The sequence below is a fragment of the Morone saxatilis genome, unplaced genomic scaffold (genome assembly GCF_004916995.1).
Source record: "Morone saxatilis isolate NCDOM2014 unplaced genomic scaffold, NCSU_SB_2.0 Contig14, whole genome shotgun sequence".
Classification (NCBI taxonomy): domain Eukaryota; kingdom Metazoa; phylum Chordata; class Actinopteri; family Moronidae; genus Morone; species Morone saxatilis.
In genome coordinates this window covers 6274394-6288163 of record NW_023339696.1, presented here as the reverse complement: position 1 = coordinate 6288163, position 13770 = coordinate 6274394, and the positions used below count along the sequence as shown (strand labels likewise).

The following is a 13770-nucleotide window of genomic DNA, read 5'->3' as shown; positions in this document are numbered from 1 at the left end:
TGTATGTGTGTGTGTGTAAGAGAGAGAGAAAAACAAGGGCAGAGAGAAAGAGGATGACAGAGTAGAAGAGCGGGAAAAAACTGCATCCACAGATTTAGACATCTTTCCTTAAAGTGGAGCACTTTTATTAAGATTCAGGGAATAGTAAGGCCTGGATCAAAAATGTGTGTGTTTACGTGTTGGTTTGGGAGTGTGCGTGTATGTGTGTGTATGCACATGCGCTCTTGTGTGTCTGCTCTCCATATTGTGATTCTCCAAGCACAAATCCCATGCTGTCTGTAATAATTATTTTGTGAACTGGCTGCTAACACTGCAGCAGTTCCTGAAGCAATTTACACACTCCATCTACTCAGCAGGAATAAAACATAACATCCTGGTTCTGATCGGTAAATACACTTTTCTCATTCAGCCAGTGAACTAATACTGTAACTTGGAATACAGTCAGAAAATGTATCACAAGTTCTGTCATGTGATTGATTTGATTTTGTGTGTCACCACCATGGATTACATTTTTATGAATTTGTCTACTGTTGGATGGATTCTATTATTTTCAGGAACGTTTTTCAGGAGAAGGTGCAGTCGAACCACCACTTCGGTCCTGAATGAAATATCTGAACAACTACAGGATGGATTACCATGACATTTTATACGGACATTCATGGCTCTCAGGGGATCACTTTTGCTGTAACACTACCAGCAACTTCTTTCTTTTCTTGTGAACTGGCACCAAACCTTGTACAGAAGTTTATGGTCACCACACACTAAATCCTGATGACTTTGGGGATACTCTGACTTTTCCCTTGGAACCAACACGAAGTTCAAATTTGTGTTTTTTTGGAGAGAAATGTCACTGACAACTACTGGACAGATTTCCTTGAAATTTGGTGCACACAAATAATTTAATGACTTTGGCGATCTCTTGACTTCCTCTAGCACCATGGTCAGTGCATTTTATTTTTTACTTTTATTTTAAACACTAGACCTGTATCATATATTTTATTGAGTTGTGTACTTACATTATCCTAAATGTTTACAACAATGTTTAAACCCATTTTATTCAGGTAACGGTACGTTTCACTGGTTGCCTGTTAAAGGCCTAATATCCTGTTGCACATCTGTCAGCGTTGTGGTTGTCTGCCACAAGCTGTCATCGATGTTTCTTTTTATCCAGTTTTAAGCCATATTTTTACATACACATTTTAGATCTTGAACAATTTTAACTATATATTTTAACCGGATGAAGGATTTTAGTCATTGGACGTCCCGGTCTTAAGTTATCAGAGAAACAAGCTAAGCTAATGTTAGCAGCAGCTCAGCTGGAGCATTGGAGATTTTAAAGTGAAACTGCTTTATTCAGTGTGTTTACTGGTTTTAGGGTCTGTTTGTTTCGGAGAATAGGAGACATTTGCGGATAATTTGGCTCCCGGTGGAACTGTCCTGAAAGATGAACACTGAAGGAATCAGAAGCCGACTGCAATGATGGCAGTGGTGGTACAATAAAACCCTATGACCCCATGCTATTTCACGACAATATACTCAAAATGTTATTGTTTTGCAAGTGGCACATTACATATTCACATAATACAATGTGTGTGTAGCCTTTATCATTCAAGTAAAGCAAGCTCCTGTAAACTGTTTACTAATACTGGACCAAAACTAGATTAATCTATTACTTTCCCTAGACACAGCATCATTACAACATATTAGTGTTTTGTGATATGGAGAACTATAGAATCACAGTATGAACAATTTTTGTTTCTACGCATTCATGCATGGCAAGTTCTTTAAGTATACCACTCCTGGCAAGGCAGCATCCATCTAAATTGTTAGTCTTTCTTCCCACTATATCTGTTCAGTCGTTGCAACACATTTTTCACAGATAAAAGCCAAATTTTGCATAAATCCCCCACACACCACCCAGGATCCAGCCTTCTGATGCAGTCAAATATACCCGCATGATTTACTGCAAGCTGCGCTTCTTTTAAATAAAACAGTAATTCGCTGGCGATTACATAATCCTTAAAAAAAATAAAACATCCAACAGGTGTAGCTATTTTAAAAGCAGGTCTTCCCAAAACTCCAAAATCTACCATCTAACCAACTCTCTGTGTGTGTGTGTGTGTGTGTGCATGTGTGTATTTTGCAGAGAACAGCAGGTGTGGATACTTTGAAAACCTGAGTGATAAACACCTGTAGTGGGTGAAAAAAGAGAAAACATGCAAATGCTGGTGGTTCAGTTAATTCCATGTCTCTCTTCCTCTCTCCATCTCTTTGTGTCTCTTTTTCTTGTACTCATTTGCTCTCACTATCTTGGCCCATCTGTCTCCATCGCTCGCTCGTCTCGGTATCGCTCCATATAGCTCTTCTCCTGTGCCTCAAGGGGACACATTTTATATTTTTAGTGCATATCCATATTTTAGTGCAGTTACTGAATTTTTATCTCTTGATCATCATGGAAGTCTGTGTGTGTGTGTGTTGCTGATTTCTGGCGCATGGGTGGGACGGCTGCACCAGAGGGAAGGGGAGAGAGAGAGAGAGCGCTTCCCATTATGTTTCCACTTTGGGTCTACGTGTCTCGCTGCCTTCAGTCTCTTTCTCTGCACCACAGTGAAGTGGTACTGATCAATTTCACAGGCTCTCTGTTTATAACAACACACTCTACCTCCCCTCAGCTCACCAACAAAGGGTCTTTTATGTGTGTGCATGTGTGTGTGGGTGTGTGTCAGTATGAAATATGAAAAAGGCAGTCTCAAAGATTGGGTGGAGACTGTGCGGATTGCGGCAAACTAAACCGAAATACTGTAACACACACACACACTGATGTGACCTGAATAAAACCCAGACTAGTTGAAGCTCAAGTATCTAAAAAAAAAAAAAAGTGTGGATGGGTAAACATACACGCGCACACACACACACACACACAAAAACACAAATACAAGAGCAGTGACCCCTTGTCACCTCAATAACAGAGGTCTCAGGTTTTGATTAACTGTGGTTTGAGGTGCTATCAGAGACCACAACAGCAATCACAGCTAAAGACAGACAGAGTGCACAGATTATCTGGACTGGGAAGAAGGGACGAAGGGAAAAAAATGGAGGAAAGGATAGAGAGATGGAAGCAGGAAGGAGAAATAAAGAGAGAGGGAAAGAAGTTGAAGATGGGGCAGAGATGAAGAAAAGAGATGTGAAACACATAAGATGTTATGAAAGAGAGGGAAAGGAATGAAAAAACATAAAGACATAACGATCTATCTCCCTTTCTTCCTTATCCAAATCCTTCCTTTAGCCACACCTCTCTCTTTTTCCAGCCTTCTCTCAAACATTTCCTCTCAGCCCCACAAAGCCTGAACTATGAGCTATTGGGGGCATTAAATATGAGCTACAGTATTTAAGCCTGCAGAAGGCAGCTAGATGTAGGTATAAAGATACATGGCTGCCATTTGAAGTCCATTACAACAGCGAGAATACTTAGCCATTCACAGTGGCCATTTTTTATGGACGCTTCCTCACATTACACAGTTCAAGAAATCCATAAGCTTGTTGGTAAATGAGCTCATTGATCAACAAAGTGTTGTACGATGCGACATGGGGGTAGCATTTTCAATACTGTCTTAAGCACTTATTGCTGGTTTTGTTTGGCACTGCAATTATAAGAGGCCACTTGTCAATCAAACACTGTGGGTGGTACCATTGACCTATACTTGGATTTTTTCCTTGGATTTGATTTCAAATTCTTTAAGTGGTGCACTTTCATCTGTATCACTGCTAATTACCCAGATCCCTATCAAACCACAGTTTTTAGGTGTGCAATGCATGAGCTAGCTTTTGGTTAATAAAATAATGTGTCAGTCAGTAACAGATAAAGATATAAGGAAACATATTTGTATTAGAGCTCGACCAATACATAATAGGTCAGTATCATCAGCCAATACGGTGTTATCACAGATATATTGGTATTGTGTGTATGCTGCAAGATTTGAAAAAAAAGAAATTGCAGAAACAATAACAGTAATATACAATAATAATAATATAATAGTTCATTAAAAAGCAACATAGAGAAACAAACAATAAACAAAAGTAGCATAAACACACAGGGCCGTTCTTGCATACGTATTCAATTGAATTGCTAAGTTGCTTTTAATTTAAATGATTTTGCCTGAAAACAGTCAAAAAAAGTCAAAGAAAATATAAGAATCAGCCTTAAAAATTCAACAAAATATTATGGCGGACATGAGCTCTGTGACCCTGAACAACACGGGGGAACATGTGCACACTTCTGCGCACAAATACACATAGATGTAGATCCTACCTTCTCCCACTCTCTCTCCTTGTTGAGAACAATGACCACCAGCTTTGGGTATTCCTGGTAGCCGTCTTCTGTGAATGACAAGTCTCTGCCATCCCATGTCACATTCATCATGTACCTGAGAGTGAGAGGAGTATAGGAGGAGGGGGAGGAGGAGGAGGAGTGGGGCAGAGGGTGATAAGAAGACAGAGAGGTGAGGACAAAGAAGGGGGGGGCGGTGGAAAAAGCAGAGAATGAGGAAAGGAAATAAATGAATGGTGGCGGGAAGAAACAGAGGGAAAGGGGAAATTAAATCACATTAGCATGAGAAAATGTCAAATTACTATCTACTCTTACTGTTCTAAAATATTCACACAGGCTTTTTTGTATTGAAAATCAAAATGCAATGCTGAGAGATAAAAAGAATCTACAAAAAAAAATATCTGTTTGTGCCTGGTATAACATGTAAGCAAGGCACAAATCCTTGACATGTGAGTGTCACTGCAGCATTACAGTGTTGTCTTAAAAATAAAACTGCAGAAAGAAGCGACAATGGTTGTACCTGAAGCCATAGTTAGTAGGTTCAATACGTAAACTCACCAGACACACACGGACATTCCACAACGACTGTAATGAGTGACCCATATGGCAGGTCACATTAGCTAAGATGGAGGGCAGTGGGAAGATATTCTTGGGTCCACATAGACTCCACATTAATCATGGCTGTCCTTCCCCACTCTGTCTCCCTCACTCCTTCTGTCAGCGGTCATGTACAACAAGGGAGAGGGACAGCTCCTCTTTTCTTCCCCCTCTACTCCATTCTGGGGGCGGTGAGACAGGGCAAAGTTTCTAAATGGAACATGTGGCCACGTGATGCGTCTTTGAAAAAGCCACAGCGGAGTTCTCTGCAGGTGAGGTGTTTCATGCTGTGTAGGATATTGTGCAGGCACATGCTACAGTTTGTGAAGGTGGAACCATTGTGAGGGCACAAATTGTGCTTTTAGCATTTGACACATTGAATTGCTAATGTATAATAAAGACATTTATTTAGGGGACTTCAATTGGGAAAAAAAGACCAAATCCTCTCTTTTTTTTCTGATTCACTAAAGATTTATAGAATATTTATTTCTTCTGTTTTATATCATTGGAGCTGTTATATATATACATACTCCCACACTTGCATGTAACACACAGCAGCAGTCTAGCCCAATTATATTACCAACTCAAAGGGATGGTGACAGAGATAATAGAGAAAAAGTCTGTTTAAAATGTGTGTGTTATAACATACTCACATGTCTCTTTAAATTGCAGCTGGTTACACACACACACACACACACACACGCACAAAGCCACTCAATGCTCAGATAAAATCAGCCAGAGATAAGGGGATTGAGTGGGTTGTGTGATTAAAATAATCTGATTGGCCTGCAAGCAACCAGGTGAGTAGTATTAAGCCATTTCATTGGACACGGGGTGCAGTGCTGAACCCAATTATGTGCGACTACAGCTGAGGAAGAGGTGCTGGAATCAATACCAGTGCACAGACTGCTCTTTTAGACAACAACAAATTGTGCGCTCTGCAACCGTCTACCTGGAAGAGACGTTCACACATGCACACAGTGGAGGCTTTTACTCTTCTTTCCGTCTGTTTGTTTTACAATTTGTTCTCCTCTGTTGCTCTTTTGGATTATTTTCCCTTTCTCTTATGCTCTCATTTCTTTTGACATAAGTCGGCAAAGAAAAGGTTATTTGTAGCATTAATACAAAAGGATCTGATGTAACTTTGATGTAACAATGTCGGAACTTGTGCTGGATGTTAGAAGCATAAGACTATGTGAGTAGGGCATCTTGTAAGGTGAATCAGTAAACACAATGATTCCCTGGTAGAGCCGGTAGGGAGGAAGTGAGGATGTTCAGACAACCCAAATTCATTCTTCTGCCTTGAACTCTGATATTTGTATTTTGTTTGGAATTGATTTCTCATTTCGTGCAGGGTGATTCCGAGCCAATGACCATTCTGTAGGCTAAACTTTAATTCAAGCACACAGTGTGAATCTACGGGCCTCTAAGTTTGGAGCAATATCTCAGTTGGATCAAATTATGAGAAAGATTTGAAGGATTATGTCTTTTCAATTCAATCTAATCTCTCGCTTTTCCAAACAGACTAAATGGCTGTGAAAACAAAACAATAAATATAAGCATCCTTATAGTATACAACAAAAACAACAGGATGCAGACAAGACAGGCAGATTGTGTGCGTCTGCGAATATGTTTGGGCAGACGCCCATTGAACAGGTGGATGATAGCGCGTTGCTAGGATACGGACACAGGCTCTAGTATACATGCTGTAAACTGACCCTAAACAAACCTGTATGATCATCTCTGCACACACACACACACCACACAACACACACACACACACACACACACACACACACGCACACACAGAGAAACAACAATGACAATTACTTTGCCCACCTCAACAATTCTCCACCTAATGTTCCCTCTCCCCTGTAGCACTCAGATCATAGTAAAGCGATCCAATTTCTCTCACTTTCCTGCCTCCATTATATCAGTAATCTCTCTATTCATTAGGGGGGACGGGGAGAAGGTGCAGAGGTGGGAAGACGGCGGAGAAGGAGCACCCGAAAAAAGAGAGAGTATAAAGATAAGAGAGATTGAGGGAGAGAGACGGAAAGAGAAGTATGACAAGAGAGGAAGGGGACTAAGCCTCGACAGAGTTAGGATAAAAATATCTTCGGTGTTATTTTTTCCCCCCTTCCTCTTATTTGGGAGTAAAAAGTGGTTGGGATGGGAGGGGAGGCACTGCACCCAGCACTACACATTTACTGCAGCAGGCAAATACGAGCACACACATAGACTGCAATAAAGCAGCCTGGGCCAAACCCAAACCCAAATACTCTGTGCACTGTTTTCTTAATCCTGAACTCATGAGCAATGATTAACAGTGTTAATTAGAAGAAACAATGACATTTCCAAATATATTGGGCATCTTCTTCCATAGACAGCCTCCACAACAGCAGTCTTTTCTGGTAACAGTACTGTGTCCTGTCCTGTCAAGTGTTCTTGACACAAAAGGTATAACATCTCAAGTGCTGGCTCATTCTGAGATCTCTGGCTCTCCCCATGTTTATAAAGGTCTTACTTTGTGATAAGAACTCTACATTGTATCTGAAGAGGCTTTACTGTGGGGAAAAGAGTCTCCACAAAGATGTTACTGTATAATGCTGTGTGTGTGTGCGTGTGTGTGTTAAAGATAGAGAGATAGAGACATTTATCCTTCGTCAAGACAAGCACCGTTCAAAGCAATGATGTATACTGTCAACACTCATGATCTATGAACTGCGACAGCACACACACACACATTGTGAGAGGCAAAGAGGGGGAAGTCTGAAAAAAAGATGGGAGCTGCTATCAGTGGTGATTTAGGTCTTTTAAGATGGTAGTCACTTGAAAACACACTCAGCCTCAGGTGGCATGTGTTAAGTGTGGCATGAATGATGACTGTAAGGTGAGGTAAAATGCTAGTTTAGCAGTGTCTCTGCCCCTCCTGCTGTCCCTGGTGTGTGTGTGAACATTATATTTGTGCAGTTACATTTCTGTGTGAGTTTGGGCAGCACAAGATTAATGCTAAAAATTACATTTTGTCTTTTTCCAAGCTTGCAGTCGCAACATTAAATGCAACACATGTCCACATAGCTACCTAAGCAGGATTTCTTTTGTTGCACAAAATAGGATTTATGTGTATGTTGGCTTGGGATCCTTTATACTGGAGCTGCGTTTATGTATCATGGGTTTTCTCCAATATGCAAATCAATTTTTAGTTCAGGAATCCCTGCACAAAACTGCAGCACCTTTCTTAGATACCTTTCCCTCTGATGAAAAATTAATAAACCTCTTGTGCGATGGGATTTGCAGTAGCTCACATTGCCAGTGACTAAACTTCATTTATATCTTCTTGCTCTGCAGTCCCATTTCTCCCTGTCTTTTCACACTCTGAGCATTCAAACCAAAAGCAACTTAATGGTTCATTTATCTCTGAGATGTACCATCCAAACTGTCAGTGATATGCTATCCCTGCTTAGTAAAGATAATACAGACAACTTCTCAATACTGTTGAAAATAACTAGGCAGTCAGGGCTGTAATTAGCATCAGTTAAGAGGAAGCTCCACCCTCAGTTTACTGGACAATGCACTGCTGCTTCCACAGTCTTCACCCACTACCCACAGGCCACTTCAGGCTAAACAACAGGAACTTGAACTACAATTATCTCATTGTTTCAGATTGAAAAAGGCGGTGTCTGCATTTCCTTTGCAATCACCTTTTCATGTTAAAATGAGAGCTTTTGCATACTCACACACACAGACACCATCTGCTGTTCACAGATTTTGTCCCTCTCTCACACAGACTGTTACCTGCAAGGCAAGCTAATGCTGAAGCTGACAAGACCGATTTGAGGGGTAAAATGACTTACTGATATTCATGATGGAGGATATTCTCACTCACACCCACACGTACACAGAATGCATGATGTATTAGCCACTCTGTCCATCCAACTCACTTTCTGAAGTGTGTTCTTGCTTTTAGAACTTTATCTTCCTCTCACTTTCTCTCTTTAATAGAACACATTTGAATTAGCGAGATAATTGCATGATTGTATCCAATAAATTAATATGAAATTTGTCAGGATATGCCATGCATCTCTTATGTTCTAAATTGCAGCGTGTGGTGTGTGCACATGTCTCTGCACAGCTCACATGGGGGGGACTCAGTATGTGTGTGTGTGTGTGGTGTGTGTTGTGTGTGTGTGTGTGTGTGTGTGTGTGTGAGTGTTTGGTGTACATGTGTTTTCTGACCCTCATAGCTAGAGACTGAAATTACCTGTCAGAACAAACTACTACCACCACACCTTTTCCACACACACACACGTACACACACTCAAAGACACACACACACACACACACACACACACTCAGAGACAGACACACACTGATAAATAAGTGCTAAAGTCTTTTAAGGCACACTGTTCACCACAGCAAGGTGAGCTGTACGCTGTAAATCTGTCATGACAGAACATTCTCTTACAGGGGGGGATATTTCTCTCGTTTCTAACATGCACACGCACAAGTGCACACGCACAGACACACACACACAGCACATTTTAAATGGAGCACAAGTTGTCACTTGGTCTAATTGCTGCACTGGCCAGCGCTCTTAGTTGGTCATTTGTCTGCCGTTTTTTTTTTTTTTTTCGATTACTCTGCAAAACATATTCATCTTGGATGTGTCACAGTGGATTTATCATAACAGCTGTCACAGGCAAAGTGGGCGAGGTAAAACTTTACTGAAAGCCCACAATGCACAGCACTTGTCACCAGAACTTCTCCGTGATTCCAGCACTATCTATTAATATTATTCTCATTAAAACAAGTTTTTGTTCTATTATTTTGGCTCACATAAAGACGGACACAGCATCCACTGTAACTTAAATTGTTGTCACAAATCATAGTCCGAGAGGCGTTCAAGCAAAGAAACACGCAAACTTCAAACTGAGTACCAGACGGATACTTTTAAGATAATGCTGTTATTGACATCTTGCTTAGGACGAGGCAATGGAACCACTGAAGAACTAAAGAAGAGACTGGGATAAAATACTGTGACCCACTGTACATACTGCAGTACATCACACTGATGCTGTACATTTGTACATACAGCCCATCTGCCCGCCTCTGATTGTGCATGCTTGTGTGTGCTGGCCATGTCCTCCTACCTCCCATGACAGCCGTTGATGGTCTAACAACCCACACTGGCCCACCGCCCTGACCTAGCCTTGACCAATCATGTTTCTCATGTTCTGGCCCTGAAGCCCTATTGGCTGAGCTCTCTCACCCACAACAAAGCCATCTGTGGCCACTCATCACCTGGGTAACAACCTGAGGCAGCAGAGCATGCTGGGAACAAAGTCAGCTGGTCCTGGATGTTTGGTAATTCTCTTTGGTGTATCTGTGTTTCCTGACAAAACAAGAGCTATATTAGTGTGGAATTGGTATTTAAAGTCCTATACACGATAGTAAAGGTGTAATCCCTTATACTTCACTGTTTCTTTGCACAAAACGACCAAACTTTATGAATGGGGGCTCATAAATGTTTCTGATCAATGCCAGTAACTCCTCTGTTACCTCATTGACTGCTGACATTTCAAGCTCTCTAAACAGGCAGATTTAGCCCAGTGAGCACTCTAATCTCCCAGACCCCCTTAACTGCATAATGAACTTGGTTCGGTTTCAGCAGAGCCCAAATGACAATTGGCTGAAATGTGTAGGGACTTCTCAGACTGAAACATCTTCAGTACTGTTTGGCTATAAGATAGCCACATAAGCCAAAAGAGTTTCTGGTTGATTTATTGACCAGTTACATGAAAATGTTCCAGGCCAGTTTATAGGCAGCTGCTGTAAGGTGGCCACAGAGGAAAATGTTATACTTCAGTCTTGATTTCCTAAACTAATACTGTATTAGTTTAGCAGAGGAAACAACTGGGATCTGATCTAAAAATGCCCTTGTTACACAAAAGCAAGAAAACACTCTCTGTGCCTGTTTCATTGTTCACTCTTTCTGTATTGTTTTTCTCTTTCCTCCTCTTTTTTCACTCTGATGTTAACATTATGCAACACTTGAGAGGATAATACGTTAAAATCACTGACTAAGCCTCCTGACCATCAGAAAAGCATATTGGAAAATATACCTTTCAAAACTGATTATATAGGACAAGTTATTGGACTTTGATGTCCGTTATTTAAGCCATATTTCAAGCCGCCATCTAAGACAAAGAGAACTAAAGAATAGTAACATGATTACATGCTGTATCACATACCTAATAATAATTTTATATTGATGTACAGTGTTTGCGAAAATGATGAGCACACTGTTAAAAGTCCAGTGTGTCACATTTAGGAGGATCTATTGGAAGAAAAGGAATATAATATGCATATGTTTTCATTAGTGTATAATCACCTGAAAATAAAAATGGTTATGATTATGTTACCTTAGAATGAGCCTTTTACGGATGCTGCCATGTTGAACCTCCATGTTTCAGCAGTGGCCCAGAATGGACAAACCAAACAGTGGCTCTAGATAGCGCCGTTTGCGTTTTTGGTGTGTTACGCAGCCACTGTATTTTCTTCTTTGCACTTGGAAGAGGAGGGTGAAGCAGGGAGTTGCAATCTTCAACTACACCTCTAGTTGGCTCCTACGCACTGGACCTTTGACTACCAATGCTTTATTAAATGTAATGTGTTCTTGTTCTCATTTGAACATTGATTTTTGTTTTTAGAATAATGTACATTTTAGAATAAAATTTTGTCACGTAGACTCAATATTTGTAACTTTACATCATTATTTAAAAAAAAAACAATATTGGGATGTAAACACAGGTTGTGTGCATTGCTCCTTCCTCTGCCAGATGGAGAGCCAGACAGAGCTGGCAAGACCTGCAACATCTCCCACTGGCTGCTGGGGAGCAAGCGCATGATGAGAAGGAGAGCAGAAGAGAGTGAATGAGAGATAGAGGAATAAACGAGAAGAGGAACAGAAGGACTCATCAAGGAGCTCTTCAATTTTGGAGAGCACTCATTTGTAGCGGATTCCCGCTGTTACTCCAATTTCTTCCCTTCCCTGTTTCTTCACTGCCTAAATCACAAACACCCTCCTCAACTCTCATTCAACTCTTTCATTCCTCTCTCTCCCTCTCTCTCTGACTCCTACACTTCCTATATTGTCTTAGCTTCTACTTTCAATCCCTTGGTCTTTTATCCAGTAATTGCATCTTTCTTCAATCTCAATCCTTAACTTAGACTTGGTGGAAACTTGGTAGATGTCTCTAATTACTCTAAGGGTGAAAACAAGCTGTGGATTGTGCATTGTGCATTCAGACAAAAAAACCAAACAAATGCACACATACACACTTCTATGTGTATTAACATTGCTACTTTCTTCATGTTTTAAAAGTACACAAAACCTCATTAAATCTTTTAGAATTGTTTTAATTTTTAAAATGCATTTCTGCTTTTTTTGATTTTAAAATACACACAGCTATTATTAGCTAGTATTTCTTACTGATCATTAAACATCATCAAAGCCAAAACAAACACATCCATGCACTCCTTCTTCACTTACTTATGTAGCGCACTGGGTGGCAGCTTGCTTGTCTTCTCCATCTGGCCGTAACAGGACGTCTTGGCTTCAGGGATGTCACCATACTCCTCCAACATGGCTGCTGCTGCTGACGTTATGATCCCCAGACCATCCCGAACGCGTGCCTCCAACGGGTAGTCCCAGTCGTCGTATGACACTGAAATCATTCCCGGTGGAAACTCGTCAGGCGTTATTTCCGGGTTCCCAGTGGTGAGCGACGGCACAATCCAGATGTATCCAAACCCAGTGAGGCCCAGAGAGCGAGCCTCCTCCAGGACGTAGACTGCCTCATCCTTGGAGCAGTAGAGCAGGACCACTGGGGACTGGACCTTCTTGAGCATGATCTGAGACCGGCTGTCTTCCTCTACTGCGTCCAGAACGATGATATTCTGCAGGTCCCAGCCCACAAAACTAAAGCAAGGATAACGAGGACAGGAGTGAAATGTTAATATTTAACTAATAGACTATTAACTTTTCTCAGGTGCTGGCAAGGGCAGTTATAATCATCCATTATAATTAATATCATTGTTAAGTGCAACGTGAATGCTAATAGGTGTAAAGTGCTTATTGTCAAGGGAAACACATTAAGGCTAAATGGAATGCAAATGCTAAAGCTGGTCCTGTATAATGATGCTCAGCAGGTTCCAGCCCACACAACTAAAGGACAAGGAGAACAAACACTGGCCTGTTAATGTGAAAGGGCCAATGCAGTGCCTGTGGTCAGTGTGCTAATTGGTGACAACAGCTATCAGAAAATAGTGCTGCTGTCAACATGGAACGCAGCTTCTGTCGCATCTTTTGGACAAAAAGTAGGTTCATTAATATTGCATTGCTCCTGCACAACCATGAGGCTGAAGACAGATGTTTTTAGAGATTTTCCTCTATGAAGTGATAAAGCTGTACTGCTCAAAGCAACTGTGAAGAAAAACAGATCATCTGTATAATTCCAAAGCAAATTTTAAATCTAATTCTGTAACCAGAGTCAGACGTAACAAGTGCTTATTTAAATGATAATGCATTTGTTGAGACTCTTTTTTTCCAGTGGGACTGGCTGCTCTTTTTCACTGTGTCCAGTGTGATAAGATTCAGCAGGTCCCAGTGTGCAAGGCTAAAGAGCAGCAGAAACAGAGGAAATGGCGGTTATGTTAGTAGTAAAATTAATATATCATCAAACAGGTAGCATGCTGTGGTATCAGGAGTACAGGTCCAGAGCTGGCAGAGTGAGGGACAAAGACGGATGCACAAACACACGCAACCCCCCCCACCCCCCCAC

General features: G+C 41.0%; 1 protein-coding gene across 1 annotated transcript in view; it reads right to left on the bottom strand.

Moving 5' to 3' along the window:
• grin2aa (glutamate receptor, ionotropic, N-methyl D-aspartate 2A, a) overlaps positions 1–13770 on the bottom strand; it is a 124079-nt gene that overhangs the window by 27100 nt on the left and 83209 nt on the right. The window contains exons 3-4 of the mRNA XM_035654997.1: positions 12480–12908; positions 4310–4424 (exon numbers count right to left, since the gene is read on the bottom strand). Coding sequence (XP_035510890.1) covers positions 4310–4424; positions 12480–12908 — 544 coding nt within the window. The remainder of the gene's footprint in view (positions 1–4309; positions 4425–12479; positions 12909–13770) is intronic.